Source organism: Taudactylus pleione, unplaced genomic scaffold, assembly GCF_031769625.1.
Source record: "Taudactylus pleione unplaced genomic scaffold, aTauple2 ptg000720l, whole genome shotgun sequence".
Classification (NCBI taxonomy): domain Eukaryota; kingdom Metazoa; phylum Chordata; class Amphibia; order Anura; family Myobatrachidae; genus Taudactylus; species Taudactylus pleione.
In genome coordinates, this window is record NW_028285122.1 from 459,543 (window position 1) to 483,455 (window position 23,913).

The window sequence follows — 23,913 nt, forward strand, 5'->3', positions numbered from 1 at the left end:
ACAGCCCAAAGGCTGCTTCACTCAATTAGTCCCTTGGCCATGACTATAAATGCCACAATCAGCCCCCAAGGCTGCTACAAACAGCCACAGGCTGCATCACACCTCTTGCCCTCGGCACAATTATTCAAAACAAACCAGCCCCAAGGCAGCATCGACAGGCCAACAGCTGCAACCAAATCTTTAACCCATGGCCACGACTAGTACAAAACATTCCTGCCCTCAAGGCTGTCATCAGTCGGCTCTACATTAATACCATCGATTCTCTCCAGGAATCATAACAATATTTAGAGAAAGTTACTAGTACTGTTATCACTGTCTAGGAGCAGTTATGGCGGCTATATACGCCACTTCCTTACTCATTTCTGAGATAACACCGGAGAGGACTTTGAGTTTGAAGAAAAACTCCAGTAATAAGCAACAGCCAAAGTACAAAACTATGAAACATAACCACGTATTTAGCTCCTCTGTGATCAGTGCGAATTGGCTGGTAAGTACAATAAATTGTGGTTTCGTTATTGTGCTTTAATTAAGTGTTTATGTATGTTATAAAATATTGTAATATAAATCTTGCCTGACACCACTGAGCCTGGAGACAGGGCTCCTGCCAATATTGGTACAATCCTTCTTATATCCACTCCTCAAGTTAGAGTGAGTCAGTATAAGTTTCAGAGGTTACAGAGAATGTCTGTATAAGATAAAGTACATACTGTATATTTTCTTATGCTTTCAATGGGCAATTCGGGAAAGTAACTGAAACTCAATTTAGTTCCCTCAGATTATTTCAGTCTGGAAGTCTCAAGGCGACGGGTTGTCAGTGTCTGAGAGTAACAGAGATATTTGGGAGGTTACTCACTTTGTTTTTCTCTATTCTTACAGAAACAGATTGATAATAGATAATGACATGTTGGTAAATATTCTGTATCTGTTAATTTTACTGATCAATGTCAGCCTCAGGGCAGACATGTTTACTATTTATCTTCCTCATTTCTCTACACATGTTTTGTACCAACCACCAGCAATTGTACTCTTTATTTTCTATATGTGTTTAGTAATTCACTACTATTTTATTCACTTCCGTTATTTACAAATCTGAATTCATTTTAGTATGGGGCAGACTAGAAATACAATCGAAATTAAATGAGGATTGTTATTCTGGATTAGTTCTTGTAATCGTACTTAGTTGAACAATGCAATGCTGCATATTGTATGCCCTTTTATTATGTTTCTGACAAAATAAAAATCAAATAAATCAATAAGTTTAAAAAATATTCAAAAAATCAAAATTGGTACTGCGCTTATGAAAACACCCCTACTGAGGCAGAAATTACCAGCACCAAGACACAGGTATGTATGTAAATAAGGGAACAATTTTATTCCATCGAAAAATATATTATATAAATCTAATGCATATGTAAAAAATATTGCACAGTAATTTTTCTAATAATCAATTTATATATTCAAAAAAAGAACGTACAATACACATTGTAATATTCCACCAGGGAATTAATGAAAAAAGTTCCATAAAAATAAATTATCCAGAAAAAAAGATGTATAATAGGGATAATCCTTTATGTATCAACGTTCCATAAACTGCGTGTTCCTGGGACAAACAATATGGTATCTACAGTCCATGATCTATGGAGACGCAATGATGTGAACATAAATAGGAACTGTCCCAGCGTATAGTGGGCTCAGCCACTAGTAGGTAAATGGCATTCACTAACAGGTTGCCCACAAATTGGCACATACTAAAACTCCCATAATAGGAGTGAAACATGTCAGAGGAATAGGACTTCATTGCTTCTATTGTGTGGACTGATTTAAAGGACCCCGGCTACATTTCTATGAACAAGCTAAAGATTTTACTACGTAAACCTGCATACTGCGTCAATGCTGGACATCACCCTGATAAAGCCCATAGACAACAGATGGCTGGGATTCAGCATGATTGACCACCGGCCGGCAGCAGTGAAAATCCAGGTTGTCCTAAGGCATTTCCTACCCTATTCTACCCCCTAATCTTAACCCTCCCTTAGGGGTGCCTAGCCCTAACCTCCCCCCAAGTGCCTAACCCTAATCAACCCTCTAAGTGCCTAAACCTAACCCCCCCTTCCCCGATGCCTAACCCTAAGTCCCTGGGTGGGTGCCTAACCCTATCCTCCCCCCGGGGGTGCATAACCCTAAACCACCCTTCCCCTAGCCTAACCCTAAACTCCCAGGGGGGTGCCTTACCCTAAGTCCTTCCCGGAAACCCTAAACCTAACCCTCCCCCCCTGCGGCTGTCCGCTCCCGGCGCCCGGCTTACCTTCGATCGGTGAGAGGGGTGTCGGGCTCCCGGCATAGGTAAAATTAGACAGTCGGGTTTCCATCTGTCGGCTTCCCGACTGCTTCCCGATGGCTGGGGACCTCAGCTGAACGCTGCCATTGGCTCCGGAGAGCCAGGTAACAGTGTCTGCCAATTTGCAGCCAACCTGTTAGTGAATGCCATTTACCTATTAACGGCTGAGCCCTCTATAACCTTGGACAGTTCCTATATACTGTATGTTCCCATCATTGTGGCTCCATAGATCGTAGACTGTGGATATCATATTGTTTGTCCAGGGAACACCTTATTTACCACATTAAAGAGAGAATTCATATGTTGAAATCCATTCATCACCAGCTTATGGAATGCTGATACATAAAGGATTCTCCCTATTATACATCTTTTTTCAGGATAGTTAATTGTTATGGAGCTCTATTTTCATTAATTCCCCGGTGGAATATTACAATGTGTATTGTACGGTCTTTTTTGAATATAGAAATGGATTATTAGAAAAATTACTGTGCAACATTTTTTATATATGCATTAGATTTATATAATATATTTTTCGATGGAATAAAATTGTTCCCTTATTTACATCCATACCTGTGTCTTGGTGCTGGTAATTTATGCCATAGTAGAATATTTTTATAAGTGCAGTACTATTTTTTTTTTTAGAATAGTTTGTTTATTCTACACAGACTTCACAGGTGACTGCAGCTGATATAAATTGGTTTCTTTACATGAGCGCCTGAAAACAAGGAACTTTGGTGCTCATTCAGACCTGCTCGCCAAGATGCACACTCTCGCTGCTGCCGATGGTATGTCTCACAGTGCACATGCGCATACCTTAGCGAAAGTTCACAATGCGTTTGCTCGCTGCGCATAGACAGCCCAGCAGAGTGAGTGACAGGAGAAGCCATTTGTAGGTGGTAACAGGGGCTGGCCATTAATAACGGGGGAGTGGAGGTGCAAACGCAGGCATGCCTGAGCATCGCACTGGCGTTTTAGAGGTGCGCATAATTATAATACAGCGTCATAGTACACGTCACCTGGGCTGTTTTTACACTGAAGTGCTCACAGTGTTTGCGGCAGGGTATGGTCAACCTCAAACACTGCGATAGCTTCCGATGTACCATGGTTACATACACTTCCTGGACATGACGTGCACAAGTGGGCGTCTTAAAACAGGCTGGTGGGTGTCCGTATACACTATGTGATCAGTCTCTAAGAAATACTGAGCGTGCTAATGCATTGCTGTATGGGAGAACTGCCTATGCAATTTGCATACACACCTTGCGAGCGATTGCATCTAGCGAGCGGCTCTGAATCAGGTCCTATGTTACTAAGATTGTGTGTGAAGTTTTAAAAATAGACACAATAAAAGTACACAGATTGGTAGCTGGCTCACCATTGAAATGTGTTTCATCTTGTCTATGCTAGAACTTTCCTCTGTAGCCTCATTGCATGCCCCCAGGTGTAAGTGATTAGGCAAGTGCATCAGCCTCAGGTATATGCTAGTCTGACATTGAATGCACACACTAAACACAGTACACAGTACATGATGATATATTCCAAGGTAAAGCCACACACTACACACAGTACATGATGATACATTCCACGGTACAGCCACACACTACACACAGTACATGATGATACATTCCACAGTACAGCCACACACTACACACAGTACATGATGATACATTCCACAGTACAGCCACACACTACACACAATACATGATGATACATTCCACGGTACAGCCACACACTACACACAGTACATGCTGATACATTCCATGGTACAAACACACACTACACAGTACACAGTACATGATTATACATTTTATGGTAGAGCCACACACAACACACAGTACATGCTGATACATTCCATGGTACAGCAACACACTACACACAGCACATGATTAAACATTCCATGGTACAGCCACACACTACACACAGTACATGATGATAAATTCCATGGTACAACCAAACACTACACAGTACACAGTACATGATGATACATTCCACGGTACAGCCACACACTACACACAGTGCATGATGATACATTCCACGGTACAGCCACACACTACACACAGTAAATGATGATACATTCCACGGTACAGCCACACACTACACACAGTGCATGATGATACATTCCATGGTACAGGGTACAGCCACACACTTCACACAGTACATGATGATACATTCAACGGTACAGGGTACAGCCACACACTACACACAGTGCATGATGATACATTCCATGGTACAGGGTACAGCCACACACTTCACACAGTACATGATGATACATTCAACGGTACAGGGTACAGCCACACACTACACACAGTACATGATGATACATTCAACGGTACAGGGTACAGCCACACACTACACACAGTACATGATGATACATTCCACGGTACAGCCACACACTACATACAGTACATGCTGATACATTCCACGGTACAGCCACACACTACACACAGTACATGCTAATACATTCCACGGTACAGCCACACACTACACACAGTACATGATGATACATTCCATGGTACAGGGTACAGCCACACACTACACACAGTACATGATGATACATTCAACGGTACAGGGTACAGCCACACACTACACACAGTACATGATGATAGATTCCATGGTACAGCCACACACTACACACAGAACATGATGATATATTCCATGGCACAGCCACACAATACACACAGTACATGATGATACATTCCAAGGTACAGCCACACACTACACACAGAACATGATGATATATTCCATGGCACAGCCACACAATGCACACAGTACATGATGATATATTCCATGGCACAGCCACACACTACACACAGTACATGATGATACATTCCACGGTACAACCACACACTACACACAGTACATGATGATATATTCCATGGTACAACCACACACTACACACAGTACATGATGATACATTCCACGGTACAGCCACACACTACACACAGATCATGATGATACATTCCATGGTACAGCCACACACTACACACAGTACATGATGATACATTCCATGGTACAGCCACACACTACACACAGTGCATGATTATACATTCCATGGTACAACCACACACTACACACAGTACATGATGATATATTCCACGGTACAGCCACACACTACACACAGTACATGATTATACATTGCACGGTACCACCACACACTACACACAGTACATGATGATACATTCCACGGTACAACCACACACTACACACAGTACATGCTGATACATTCCACGGTACAGCCACACACTACACAAAGTACATGAAGATACATTCCACGGTACAGCCATACACTACACATAGTACATGATGATACATGCCATGGTACAGCCACACAGTACACACAGTACATGATTATACATTGCATGGTTCAGCCACACACTACACACAGTACATGATGATAGATTCCACGGTACAGCCACACAATACACACAGTACATGATGATACATTCCACAGTACAGGGTACAGCCACACACTACACACAGTACATGATGATAGATTCCACGGTAAAACCACACACTACGCACTGTACATGATGATACATTCCACGGTACAACCACACACTTCACACAGTACATGATGATAGATTCCACGGTACAACCACACACTACACACAGTACATGATGATAGATTCCACGGTACAAGCACACACTACACACAGTACATGATGATACATTCCATGGTACAGCCACACACTACACACAGTACATGATGATACATTCCACGGAACAGCCACACACTACACACAGTACATGATGATACATTCCATGGTACAACCACACATTACACACAGTACATGATGATACATTCCATGGTACAGCCACACACTACACAGTACACAGTACATGATGATACATTCCATGGTACAGCCACACAGTACATGATGATACATTCCATGGTACAGCCACACACTACACACAGTATATGATGATACATTCCACGGTATAGCCACACACTACACACAGTACATGATGATACATTCCATGGTACAGCCACACACTACACACAGAACATGATTATACATTCCATGGTACAGCCACACACTACACACAGTACATGATGATACATTCCACTGTACAACCACACACTACACACAGTACATGGTGATACATTCCACGGTACAACCACACACTACACACAGTACATGATGACACATTCCACGGTACAGCCACACACTACACACAGTACATGATGATACATTCCACGGTACAACCACACACACACTACACACAGTACATGATGATACATTCCACGGTACAACCACACACTACACACAGTACATGATGATATTTTCCACGGTACAGCAACACACTACACACAGTACATGATGATACATTCCACGGTACAACCACACACACACTACACACAGTACATGATGATACATTCCACGGTACAACCACACACTACACACAGTACATGATGATACATTCCATGGTACAGCCACACACTACACACAGTACATGATGATACATTCCATGTTATAGCCACTTTTAATTATAACCTCTTAGTTAGTTAGAACTAAACACATAGGAGTTTATTATTCTTTAACCCTCACTTTAAATCTCACACTAGTGTGATGCCATGGGGCAGTTCTGCTCGGTTGGACTGGGGGGTCCTGTGCCCTGTATTTGTTCAATAGGAGTGTTAGGGACCTGTCGGACAGCGGTCACCTGGATGCAGTGGGCAGGCCCATAATTATGGCCATTATTATTATGCGAAGAACTTCTTTGATGCAATATAGCAGAATTATCATTAGGTTTAGCATGGTTAGAGTGTGCACTTGCAGTTTTTCTCTTTTTCTGCTTGTAGCACTACAAGTCTCACCAGGTAGCAACTCACACTGTGCTTAGGATGTGCAATCTATGGCCCCTCCCCCTAATTTAAAAAAAATGCAAGTTTGTAAAACCTTAGTAATGAAAATGGATAAAGTGTTTCCCAATCAGTAAGATAAAAAAATGAATTAATAAAAACAAATAAATAAAAATAAACAGTTTTCTGGTTGTTCCTAATCTGGGATCAACAAATCCGGAGCCAGCGTAACGTTTCTGGGTGCCCTAGGCAAGATTTCACCAACCACCCCTGCTCCTTCCATGTTTATAAAATGCCAAATTCATAATATACTATATAGAATATGCTACACAGCAGTGTCCCAAATTCATAATGTACTATATAGAATATGCTACACAGCAGTGTCCCAAATTCATAATATACTATATAGAATATGCTACACAGCAGTGATCCAAATTCATAATATACTATATAGAATATGCTACACAGCAGAGCGCCAAAATCATAATATACTATATAGAATATGCTACACAGCAGTGATCCAAATTCATAATATACTATATAGAATATGCTACACAGCAGAGCGCCAAATTCATAATATACTATATAGAATATGCTACACAGCAGTGTCCCAAATCCATAATATGCTATATAGAATATGCTACACAGCAGTGTCCCAAATTCATAATATACTATATAGAATATGCTACACAGCAGTGTCCCAAATTCATAATATACTATATAAAATATGCTACACAGCAGTGTCCCAAATTCATAATATACTATATAGAATATGCTACAGAGCAGTGTCCCAAATTCATAATATACTATATAGAATATGCTACACAGCAGTGTCCCAAATTCATAATATACTATATAGAATATGCTACACAGCAGTGTCCCAAATCCATAATATACTATATAGAATATGCTACACAGCAGTGTCCCAAATCCATAATATACTCTATAGAATATGCTACACAGCAGTGTCCCAAATTCATAATATACTATATAGAATATGCTACACAGCAGTGTCCCAAATCCATAATATACTATATAGAATATTCTAGACAGTAGTGTCCAAAATCCATAATATACTATATAGAATATGCTACACAGCAGTGTCCCAAATTCATAATATCCTATATAGAATATGCTACACAGCAGTGTCCCAAATTCATAATATACTATATAGAATATGCTACACAGCAGTGTCCCAAATTCATAATATACTATATAGAATATGCTACACAGCAGTGTCCCAAATCCATAATATACTATATAGAATATGCTACACAGCAGTGTCCCAAATTCATAATATACTATATAGAATATGCTACACAGCAGAGCGCCAAATTCATAATATACTATATAGAATATGCTACACAGCAGTGTCCCAAATTCATAATATACTATATAGAATATGCAACACAGCAGTGTCCCAAATTCATAATATACTATATAGAATATGCTTCACAGCAGTGTCCCAAATTCATAATATACTATATAGAATATGCTACACAGCAGTGTCCCAAATTCATAATATACTATATAGAATATGCTACACAGCAGTGTCCCAAATCCATAATATACTATATAAAATATGCTACACAGCAGTGTCCCAAATTCATAATATACTGTCAAGAATATGCTACACAGCAGTGTCCCAAATTCATAATATACTATATAGAATATGCTACACAGCAGTGATCCAAATTCATAATATACTATATAGAATATGCTACACAGCAGTGTCCCAAATCCATAATATACTATATAGAATATGCTACACAGCAGTGTCCCAAATCCATAATATACTATATAGAATATGCTACACAGCAGAGCGCCAAATTCATAATATACTATATAGAATATGCTACACAGCAGTGTCCCGAATTCATAATATACTATATAGAATATGCAACACAGCAGTGATCCAAAATCATAATATACTATATAGAATATGCTACACAGCAGTGATCCAAAATCATAATATACTATATAGAATATGCTACACAGCAGTGTCCCAAATTCATAATATACTATATAGAATATGCTACACAGCAGTGTCCCAAATCCATAATATACTATATAGAATATGCTACACAGCAGAGCGCCAAATTCATAATATACTATATAGAATATGCTACACAGCAGTGTCCCAAATTCATAATATACTCTATAGAATATGCTACACAGCAGTGTCCCATATCCATAATATACTATATAGAACATGCTACACAGCTTTGTCCCAAATTCATAATATACTATATAGAATATGCTACACAGCAGTGTCCCAAATTCATAATATACTATATAGAATATGCTACACAGCAGTGTCCCAAATTCATAATATACTATATAGAATATGCTACACAGCAGTGTCCCAAATTCATAATATACTATATAGAATATGCTACACAGCAGTGTCCCAAATTCATAATATACTATATAGAATATTCTACACAGCAGTGTCCCAAATTCATAATATACTATATAGAATATGCTACACAGCAGTGATCCAAATTCATAATATACTATATAGAATATGCTACACAGCAGTGTCCCAAATTCATAATATACTATATAGAATATGCTACACAGCAGTGTCCCAAATCCATAATATACTATATAGAATATGCTACACAGCAGAGCGCCAAAATCATAATATACTATATAGAATATGCTACACAGCAGAGCGCCAAAATCATAATATACTATATAGAATATGCTACACAGCAGTGATCCAAATTCATAATATACTATATAGAATATGCTACACAGCAGAGCGCCAAATTCATAATATACTATATAGAATATGCTACACAGCAGTGTCCCAAATCCATAATATGCTATATAGAATATGCTACACAGCAGTGTCCCAAATTCATAATATACTATATAGAATATGCTACACAGCAGTGTCCCAAATTCATAATATACTATATAGAATATGCTACACAGCAGTGTCCCAAATCCATAATATACTATATAGAATATGCTACACAGCAGTGTCCCAAATTCATAATATACTATATAGAATATGCTACACAGCAGTGTCCCAAATTCATAATATGCTATATAGAATATGCTACACAGCAGTGTCCCAAATTCATAATATACTATATAGAATATGCTACACAGCAGTGTCCCAAATTCATAATATACTATATAGAATATGCTACACAGCAGTGTCCCAAATTCATAATATACTATATAGAATATGCTACACAGCAGTGTCCCAAATTCATAATATACTATATAGAATATGCTACACAGCAGTGTCCCAAATTCATAATATGCTATATAGAATATGCTACACAGCAGTGTCCCAAATTCATAATATACTATATAGAATATGCTACACAGCAGTGTCCCAAATCCATAATATACTATATAGAATATGCTACACAGCAGTGATCCAAATTCATAATATACTATATAGAATATGCTACACAGCAGAGCGCCAAAATCATAATATACTATATAGAATATGTTACACAGCAGTGATCCAAATTCATAATATACTATATAGAATATGCTACACAGCAGAGCGCCAAATTCATAATATACTATATAGAATATGCTACACAGCAGTGTCCCAAATTCATAATATACTATATAGAATATGCTAAACAGCAGTGTCCCAAATTCATAATATACTATATAGAATATGCTACACAGCAGTGTCCCAAATCCATAATATACTATATAGATTATGCTACACAGCAGTGTCCCAAATTCATAATATACTATATAGAATATGCTACACAGCAGTGTCCCAAATCCATAATATACTATATAGAATATGCTACACAGCAGTGTCCCAAATCCATAATATACTATATAGAATATGCTACACAGCAGTGTCCCAAATTCATACTATACTATATAGAATATGCTAAACAGCAGTGTCCCAAATTCATAATATACTATATAGAATATGCTACACAGCAGTGTCCCAAATTCATAATATACTATATAGAATATGCTACACAGCAGTGTCCCAAATCCATAATATACTATATAGAATATGCTACACAGCAGTGTCCCAAATCCATAATATACTATATAGAATATGCTACACAGCAGTGTCCCAAATTCATACTATACTATATAGAATATTACACACAACAGTGTCCCAAATACATAATATACTATATAGAATATAATACACAGCAGTGTCCAAAATCATAATATACTATATAGAATATGCTACACAGCAGTGTCCCAAATTCATAATATACTATATAGAATATGCTACACAGCAGTGTCCCAAATCCATAATATACTATATAGAATATGCTACACAGCAGTGTCCAAAATCATAATATACTATATAGAATATTACACACAGCAGTTTCCCAAATTCATTATATACTATATAGAATATGCTACACAGCAGTGTCCCAAATTCATAATATACTATATAGAATATGCTACACAGCAGTGTCCCAAAATCATAATATACTATATAGAATATGCTACACAGCAGTGTCCAAAATTCATAATATACTATATAGAATATGCTACACAGCAGTGTCCCAAATTCATAATATACTATATAGAATATGCTACACAGCAGTGTCCCAAATCCATAATATACTATATAGAATATGCTACACAGCAGTGTCCCAAATCCATAATATACTATATAGAATATGCTACACAGCAGTGTCCCAAATTCATAATATACTATATAGAATATGCTAAACAGCAGTGTCCCAAATTCATAATATACTATATAGAATATGCTACACAGCAGTGTCCCAAATTCATAATATACTATATAGAATATGCTACACAGCAGTGTCCCAAATCCATAATATACTATATAGAATATGCTACACAGCAGTGTCCCAAATTCATAATATACTATATAGAATATGCTACACAGCAGTGTCCCAAATCCATAATATACTATATAGAATATGCTACACAGCAGTGTCCCAAATCCATAATATACTATATAGAATATGCTACACAGCAGTGTCCCAAATCCATAATATACTATATAGAATATGCTACACAGCAGTGTCCCAAATTCATAATATACTATATAGAATATGCTACACAGCAGTGTCCCAAATCCATAATATACTATATAGAATATGCTACACAGCAGTGTCCAAAATCATAATATACTATATAGAATATTACACACAGCAGTTTCCCAAATTCATTATATACTATATAGAATATGCTACACAGCAGTGTCCCAAATTCATAATATACTATATAGAATATGCTACACAGCAGTGTCCCAAATTCATAATATACTATATAGAATATGCTACACAGCAGTGTCCAAAATCATAATATACTATATAGAATATGCTACACAGCAGTGTCCAAAATCATAATATACTATATAGAAAATGCTACACAGCAGTGTCCAAAATTCATAATATACTATATAGAATATGCTACACAGCAGTGTCCCAAATTCATAATATACTATATAGAATATGCTACACAGCAGTGTCCCAAATCCATAATATACTATATAGAATATGCTACACAGCAGTGTCCCAAATTCATAATATACTATATAGAATATGCTACACAGCAGTGTCCCAAATCCATAATATACTATATAGAATATGCTACACAGCAGTGTCCCAAATCATAATATACTATATAGAATATGCTACACAGCAGTGTCCCAAATTCATAATATACTATACAGAATATGCTACACAGCAGTGTCCAAATTCATAATATACTATATAGAATATGCTACACAGCAGTGTCCCAAATCCATAATATACTATACAGAATATGCTACACAGCAGTGTCCAAATTCATAATATACTATATAGAATATGCTACGCAGTAGTGTCCCAAATCCATAATATACTATACAGAATATGCTACACAGCAGTGTCCCAAATCCATAATATACTATATAGAATATGCTACACAGCAGTGTCCCAAATTCATAATATACTATATAGAAAATGCTACACGGCAGTGTCCAAAATCCATAATATACTATATAGAATATGCTACACAGCAGGGTCCCAAATCCATAATATACTATATAGAATATGCTACACAGCAGTGTCCCAAATTCATAATAGAATATGCTACACAGCAGTGTCCCAAATTCATAATATCCTATATAGAATATGCTACACAGCAGTGTCCCAAATTCATAATATACTATATAGAATATGCTACACAGCAGTGTCCCAAATTCATAATATACTATATAGAATATGCTACACAGCAGTGTCCCAAATCCATAATATACTATATAGAATATGCTACACAGCAGTGTCCCAAATTCATAATATACTATATAGAATATGCTACACAGCAGAGCGCCAAATTCATAATATACTATATAGAATATGCTACACAGCAGTGTCCCAAATTCATAATATACTATATAGAATATGCAACACAGCAGTGTCCCAAATTCATAATATACTATATAGAATATGCTTCACAGCAGTGTCCCAAATTCATAATATACTATATAGAATATGCTACACAGCAGTGTCCCAAATTCATAATATACTATATAGAATATGCTACACAGCAGTGTCCCAAATCCATAATATACTATATAAAATATGCTACACAGCAGTGTCCCAAATTCATAATATACTGTCAAGAATATGCTACACAGCAGTGTCCCAAATTCATAATATACTATATAGAATATGCTACACAGCAGTGATCCAAATTCATAATATACTATATAGAATATGCTACACAGCAGTGTCCCAAATCCATAATATACTATATAGAATATGCTACACAGCAGTGTCCCAAATCCATAATATACTATATAGAATATGCTACACAGCAGAGCGCCAAATTCATAATATACTATATAGAATATGCTACACAGCAGTGTCCCGAATTCATAATATACTATATAGAATATGCAACACAGCAGTGATCCAAAATCATAATATACTATATAGAATATGCTACACAGCAGTGATCCAAAATCATAATATACTATATAGAATATGCTACACAGCAGTGTCCCAAATTCATAATATACTATATAGAATATGCTACACAGCAGTGTCCCAAATCCATAATATACTATATAGAATATGCTACACAGCAGTGTCCCAAATTCATAATATACTATATAGAATATGCTACACAGCAGTGTCCCAAATCCATAATATACTATATAGAATATGCTACACAGCAGAGCGCCAAATTCATAATATACTATATAGAATATGCTACACAGCAGTGTCCCAAATTCATAATATACTCTATAGAATATGCTACACAGCAGTGTCCCATATCCATAATATACTATATAGAATATGCTACACAGCTTTGTCCCAAATTCATAATATACTATATAGAATATGCTACACAGCAGTGTCCCAAATTCATAATATACTATATAGAATATGCTACACAGCAGTGTCCCAAATTCATAATATACTATATAGAATATGCTACACAGCAGTGTCCCAAATTCATAATATACTATATAGAATATGCTACACAGCAGTGTCCCAAATTCATAATATACTATATAGAATATTCTACACAGCAGTGTCCCAAATTCATAATATACTATATAGAATATGCTACACAGCAGTGATCCAAATTCATAATATACTATATAGAATATGCTACACAGCAGTGTCCCAAATTCATAATATACTATATAGAATATGCTACACAGCAGTGTCCCAAATCCATAATATACTATATAGAATATGCTACACAGCAGGGCGCCAAAATCATAATATACTATATAGAATATGCTACACAGCAGAGCGCCAAAATCATAATATACTATATAGAATATGCTACACAGCAGTGATCCAAATTCATAATATACTATATAGAATATGCTACACAGCAGAGCGCCAAATTCATAATATACTATATAGAATATGCTACACAGCAGTGTCCCAAATCCATAATATGCTATATAGAATATGCTACACAGCAGTGTCCCAAATTCATAATATACTATATAGAATATGCTACACAGCAGTGTCCCAAATTCATAATATACTAAATAGAATATGCTACACAGCAGTGTCCCAAATCCATAATATACTATATAGAATATGCTACACAGCAGTGTCCCAAATTCATAATATACTATATAGAATATGCTACACAGCAGTGTCCCAAATTCATAATATGCTATATAGAATATGCTACACAGCAGTGTCCCAAATTCATAATATACTATATAGAATATGCTACACAGCAGTGTCCCAAATTCATAATATACTATATAGAATATGCTACACAGCAGTGTCCCAAATTCATAATATACTATATAGAATATGCTACACAGCAGTGTCCCAAATTCATAATATACTATATAGAAAATGCTACACAGCAGTGTCCCAAATTCATAATATGCTATATAGAATATGCTACACAGCAGTGTCCCAAATTCATAATATACTATATAGAATATGCTACACAGCAGTGTCCCAAATCCATAATATACTATATAGAATATGCTACACAGCAGTGATCCAAATTCATAATATACTATATAGAATATGCTACACAGCAGAGCGCCAAAATCATAATATACTATATAGAATATGTTACACAGCAGTGATCCAAATTCATAATATACTATATAGAATATGCTACACAGCAGAGCGCCAAATTCATAATATACTATATAGAATATGCTACACAGCAGTGTCCCAAATTCATAATATACTATATAGAATATGCTAAACAGCAGTGTCCCAAATTCATAATATACTATATAGAATATGCTACACAGCAGTGTCCCAAATCCATAATATACTATATAGATTATGCTACACAGCAGTGTCCCAAATTCATAATATACTATATAGAATATGCTACACAGCAGTGTCCCAAATCCATAATATACTATATAGAATATGCTACACAGCAGTGTCCCAAATCCATAATATACTATATAGAATATGCTACACAGCAGTGTCCCAAATTCATACTATACTATATAGAATATGCTAAACAGCAGTGTCCCAAATTCATAATATACTATATAGAATATGCTACACAGCAGTGTCCCAAATTCATAATATACTATATAGAATATGCTACACAGCAGTGTCCCAAATCCATAATATACTATATAGAATATGCTACACAGCAGTGTCCCAAATCCATAATATACTATATAGAATATGCTACACAGCAGTGTCCCAAATTCATACTATACTATATAGAATATTACACACAACAGTGTCCCAAATACATAATATACTATATAGAATATAATACACAGCAGTGTCCAAAATCATAATATACTATATAGAATATGCTACACAGCAGTGTCCCAAATTCATAATATACTATATAGAATATGCTACACAGCAGTGTCCCAAATCCATAATATACTATATAGAATATGCTACACAGCAGTGTCCAAAATCATAATATACTATATAGAATATGCTACACAGCAGTGTCCAAATTCATAATATACTATATAGAATATAATACACAGCAGTTTCCCAAATTCATTATATACTATATAGAATATGCTACACAGCAGTGTCCCAAATTCATAATATACTATATAGAATAAGCTACACAGCAGTGTCCCAAATTCATAATATACTATATAGAATATGCTACACAGCAGTGTCCAAAATCATAATATACTATATAGAATATGCTACACAGCAGTGTCCAAAATCATAATATACTATATAGAATATGCTACACAGCAGTGTCCAAAATTCATAATATACTATATAGAATATGCTACACAGCAGTGTCCCAAATTCATAATATACTATATAGAATATGCTACACAGCAGTGTCCAAATTCATAATATACTATATAGAATATGCTACACAGCAGAGCGCCAAATTCATAATATACTATATAGAATATGCTACACAGCAGTGTCCCAAATTCATAATATACTATATAGAATATGCTAAACAGCAGTGTCCCAAATTCATAATATACTATATAGAATATGCTACACAGCAGTGTCCCAAATTCATAATATGCTATATAGAATATGCTACACAGCAGTGTCCCAAATTCATAATATACTATATAGAATATGCTACACAGCAGTGTCCAAAATCATAATATACTATATAGAATATGCTACACAGCAGTGTCCAAAATTCATAATATACTATATAGAATATGCTACACAGCAGTGTCCCAAATTCATAATATACTATATAGAATATGCTACACAGCAGTGTCCCAAATTCATAATATACTATATAGAATATGCTAAACAGCAGTGTCCCAAATTCATAATATACTATATAGAATATGCTACACAGCAGTGTCCCAAATTCATAATATACTATATAGAATATGCTACACAGCAGTGTCCCAAATCCATAATATACTATATAGAATATGCTACACAGCAGTGTCCCAAATTCATAATATACTATATAGAATATGCTACACAGCAGTGTCCCAAATCCATAATATACTATATAGAATATGCTACACAGCAGTGTCCCAAATCCATAATATACTATATAGAATATGCTACACAGCAGTGTCCCAAATCCATAATATACTATATAGAATATGCTACACAGCAGTGTCCCAAATTCATAATATACTATATAGAATATGCTACACAGCAGTGTCCCAAATCCATAATATACTATATAGAATATGCTACACAGCAGTGTCCAAAATCATAATATACTATATAGAATATTACACACAGCAGTTTCCCAAATTCATTATATACTATATAGAATATGCTAAACAGCAGTGTCCCAAATTCATAATATACTATATAGAATATGCTACACAGCAGTGTCCCAAATTCATAATATGCTATATAGAATATGCTACACAGCAGTGTCCCAAATTCATAATATACTATATAGAATATGCTAAACAGCAGTGTCCCAAATTCATAATATACTATATAGAATATGCTACACAGCAGTGTCCCAAATTCATAATATGCTATATAGAATATGCTACACAGCAGTGTCCCAAATTCATAATATACTATATAGAATATGCTACACAGCAGTGTCCAAAATCATAATATACTATATAGAATATGCTACACAGCAGTGTCCAAAATTCATAATATACTATATAGAATATGCTACACAGCAGTGTCCCAAATTCATAATATACTATATAGAATATGCTACACAGCAGTGTCCCAAATTCATAATATACTATATAGAATATGCTAAACAGCAGTGTCCCAAATTCATAATATACTATATAGAATATGCTACACAGCAGTGTCCCAAATTCATAATATACTATATAGAATATGCTACACAGCAGTGTCCCAAATCCATAATATACTATATAGAATATGCTACACAGCAGTGTCCCAAATTCATAATATACTATATAGAATATGCTACACAGCAGTGTCCAAAATCATAATATACTATATAGAATATGCTACACAGCAGTGTCCAAAATCATAATATACTATATAGAAAATGCTACACAGCAGTGTCCAAAATTCATAATATACTATATAGAATATGCTACACAGCAGTGTCCCAAATTCATAATATACTATATAGAATATGCTACACAGCAGTGTCCCAAATCCATAATAAATATGCTACACAGCAGTGTCCAAAATCATAATATACTATATAGAATATTACACACAGCAGTTTCCCAAATTCATTATATACTATATAGAATATGCTACACAGCAGTGTCCCAAATTCATAATATACTATATAGAATATGCTACACAGCAGTGTCCCAAATTCATAATATACTATATAGAATATGCTACACAGCAGTGTCCCAAATCCATAATAAATATGCTACACAGCAGTGTCCAAAATCATAATATACTATATAGAATATTACACACAGCAGTTTCCCAAATTCATTATATACTATATAGAATATGCTACACAGCAGTGTCCAAAATCATAATATACTATATAGAATATGCTACACAGCAGTGTCCAAAATCATAATATACTATATAGAATATGCTACACAGCAGTGTCCCAAATCCATAATATACTATACAGAATATGCTACACAGCAGTGTCCAAATTCATAATATACTATATAGAATATGCTACGCAGTAGTGTCCCAAATCCATAATATACTATACAGAATATGCTACACAGCAGTGTCCCAAATCCATAATATACTATATAGAATATGCTACACAGCAGGGTCCCAAATTCATAATATACTATATAGAAAATGCTACACGGCAGTGTCCAAAATCCATAATATACTATATAGAATATGCTACACAGCAGGGTCCCAAATCCATAATATACTATATAGAATATGCTACACTGCAGTGTCCCAAATTCATAATAGAATATGCTACACAGCAGTGTCCCAAATTCATAATATATCATATAGAATATGCTACACAGCAGAGCGCCAAATTCATAATATACTATATAGAATATGCTACACAGCAGGGTCCCAAATTCATAATATACTATATAGAATATGCAACACAGCAGTGTCCCAAATTCATAATATACTATATAGAATATGCTACACAGCCGAGCGCCAAATTCATAATATACCATATAGAATATGCTACACAGCAGAGTCCCAAATTCATAATATACTATATAGAATATGCTACACAGCAGTGTCCCAAATCCATAATATACTATATAGAATATGCTACACAGCAGTGTCCCAAATTCATAATATACTATATAGAATATGCTACACAGCAGTGTCCCAAATCCATAATATACTATATAGAATATGCTACACAGCAGTGTCCCAAATTCATAATATACTATATAGAATATGCTACACAGCAGTGTCCTAAATTCATAATATACTATATAGAATATGCTACACAGCAGTGTCCCAAATTCATAATATACTATATAGAATATGCTACACAGCAGTGTCCAAAATCATAATATACTATATAGAATATGCTACACAGCAGTGTCCCAAATTCATAATATACTATATAGAATATGCTACACAGCAGTGTCCTAAATTCATAATATACTATATAGAATATGCTACACAGCAGTGATCCAAATTCATAATATACTATATAGAATATGCTACACAGCAGTGATCCAAATTCATAATATACTATATAGAATATGCTACACCGCAGTGTCCAAAATCATAATATACTATATAGAATATGCTACACAGCAGTGTCCCAAATTCATAATATACTATATAGAATATGCTACACAGCAGAGTCCAAAATTCATAATATACTATATAGAATATGCTACACAGCAGTGTCCCAAATTCATAATATACTATATAGAATATGCTACACAGCAGAGCGCCAAATTCATAATATACTATATAGAATATGCTACACAGCAGTGTCCCAAATTCATAATATACTATATAGAATATGCAACACAGCAGTGTACCAAATTCATAATATACTATATAGAATATGCTACACAGCAGTGTCCCAAATTCATAATATACTATATAGAATATGCTACACAGCAGTGTCCCAAATTTATATTATACTATATAGAATATGCTACACAGCAGTGTCCCAAATTCATAATATTCTATATAGAATATGCTACACAGCAGTGTCCAAAATCATAATATACTATATAGTATATTCTACACAGCAGTGTCCCAAATTCATAATATACTATATAGAATATGCTACACAGCAGTGTCCCAAATCCATAATATACTATATAAAAAATGCTACACAGCAGTGTCCCAAATTCATAATATACTGTCAAGAATATGCTACACAGCAGTGTCCAAATTCATAATATACTATATAGAATATGCTACACAGCAGTGTCCAAATTCATAATATACTATATAGAATATGCTACACAGCAGTGTCCCAAATTCATAATATACTATATAGAATATGCTACACAGCAGAGCGCCAAAATCATAATATACTATATAGAATATGCTACACAGCAGTGTCCCAAATCCATAATATACTAAATAGAATATGCTACACAGCAGTGTCCCAAATTCATAATATACTATATAGAATATGCTACACAGCAGAGCGCCAAATAATAATATACTATATAGAATATGCTACACAGCAGTGTCCCAAATTCATAATATACTATATAGAATATGCTACACAGTAGTGTCCCAAATTCATAATATACTATATAGAATATGCTACACAGCAGTGTCCCCAATTCATAATATACTATATAGAATATGCTTCAGAGCAGAGTGCCAAATTCATAATATACTATATAGAATATGCTACACAGCAGTGTCCCAAATTCATAATATACTATATAGAATATGCTACACAGCAGTGTCCAAATTCATAATATACTATATAGAATATGCTACACAGCAGTGTCCAAAATCATAATATACTATATAGAATATGCTACACAGCAGTGTCCCAAATTCATAATATACTATATAGAATATGCTACACAGCAGTGTCCCAAATCCATAATATAGTATATAGAATATGCTACACAGCAGTGTCCAAAATCATAATATACTATATAGAATATAACACACAGCAGTTTCCCAAATTCATTATATACTATATAGAATATGCTACACAGCAGTGTCCAAAATCATAATATACTATATAGAATATGCTACACAGCAGTGTCCAAAATCATAATATACTATATAGAATATGCTACACAGCAGTGTCCCAAATTCATAATATACTATATAGAATATGCTACACAGCAGTGTCCAAAATCATAGTATACTATATAGAATATGCTAAACAGCAGTGTCCCAAATTCATAATATACTATATAGAATATGCTACACAGCAGTGTCCCAAATCCATAATATACTATATAGAATATGCTACACAGCAGAGCGCCAAATTCATAATATACTATATAGAATATGCTACACAGCAGTGTCCCAAATTCATAATATACTATATAGAATATGCTACACAGCAGTGTCCCATATCCATAATATACTATATAGAATATGCTACACAGCTTTGTCCCAAATTCATAATATACTATATAGAATATGCTACACAGCAGTGATCCAAATTCATAATATACTATATAGAATATGCTACACAGCAGTGTCCCAAATTCATAATATACTATATAGAATATGCTACACAGCAGTGTCCCAAATCCATAATATACTATATAGAATATGCTACACAGCAGTGTCCCAAATCCATAATATACTATATAGAATATTCTAGACAGTAGTGTCCAAAATCCATAATATACTATATAGAATATGCTACACAGCAGTGTCCCAAATTCATAATATCCTATATAGAATATGCCACACAGCAGTGTCCCAAATTCATAATATACCATATAGAATATGCTACACAGCAGTGTCCCAAATTCATAATATACTATATAGAATGTGCTACACAGCAGTGTCCAAATTCATAATATACTATATAGAATATGCTACACAGCAGTGTCCAAAATTCATAATATACTATATAGAATATGCTACACAGTAGTGTCCCAAATCCATAATATACTATATAGAATATGCTACACAGCAGTGTCCCAAATTCATAATATACTATATAGAATATGCTACACAGCAGAGCGCCAAATTCATAATATACTATATAGAATATGCTACACAGCAGTGTCCCAAATTCATAATATACTATATAGAATATGCAACACAGCAGTGTCCCAAATTCATAATATACTATATAGAATATGCTACACAGCAGTGTCCCAAATTCATAATATACTATATAGAATATGCTACACAACAGTGTCCCAAATTCATAATATACTATATAGAATATGCTACACAGCAGTGTCCCAAATTCATAATATTCTATATAGAATATGCTACACAGCAGTGTCCAAAATCATAATATACTATATAGTATATTCTACACAGCAGTGTCCCAAATTCATAATATACTATATAGAATATGCTACACAGCAGTGTCCCAAATCCATAATATACTATATAGAATATGCTACACAGCAGTGTCCAAATTCATAATATACTATATAGAATATGCTACACAGCAGTGTCCCAAATTCATAATATACTATATAGAATATGCTACACAGCAGAGCGCCAAAATCATAATATACTATATAGAATATGCTACACAGCAGTGTCCCAAATCCATAATATACTATATAGAATATGCTACACAGCAGTGTCCCAAATTCATAATATACTATATAGAATATGCTACACAGCAGAGCGCCAAATAATAATATACTATATAGAATATGCTACACAGCAGTGTCCCAAATTCATAATATACTATATAGAATATGCTACACAGCAGTGTCCCAAATTCATAATATACTATATAGAATATGCTACACAGCAGTGTCCCAAATTCATAATATTCTATATAGAATATGCTTCAGAGCAGAGCGCCAAATTCATAATATACTATATAGAATATGCTACACAGCAGTGACCCAAATCCATAATATACTATATAAAATATGCTACACAGCAGTGTCCCAAATTCATAATATACTATATAGAATATGCTACACAGCAGTGTCCAAATTCATAATATACTATATAGAATATGCTACACAGCAGTGTCCAAATTCATAATATACTATATAGAATATGCTACACAGCAGTGTCCCAAATTCATAATATACTATATAGAATATGCTACACAGCAGTGTCCCAAATCCATAATATACTATATAGAATATGCTACACAGCAGTGTCCCAAATCCATAATATACTATATTGAATATGCTACACAGCAGTGTCCAAAATCATAATATACTATATAGAATATTACACACAGCAGTTTCCCAAATTCATTATATACTATATAGAATATGCTACACAGCAGTGTCCAAAATCATAATATACTATATAGAATATGCTACACAGCAGTT

At 34.7% G+C, this 23,913-nt stretch overlaps 1 protein-coding gene across 1 annotated transcript in view; it reads left to right on the plus strand.

Annotated features, from left to right (window-relative positions):
* Window positions 1–328: 328 nt before the first annotated feature.
* Window positions 329–23,913, plus strand: part of LOC148477377 (uncharacterized) — a 49,580-nt gene continuing 25,995 nt past the window's right edge. The window contains 1 exon segment of the mRNA XM_088456797.1: window positions 329–487. Coding sequence (XP_088312923.1) covers window positions 329–487 — 159 coding nt within the window.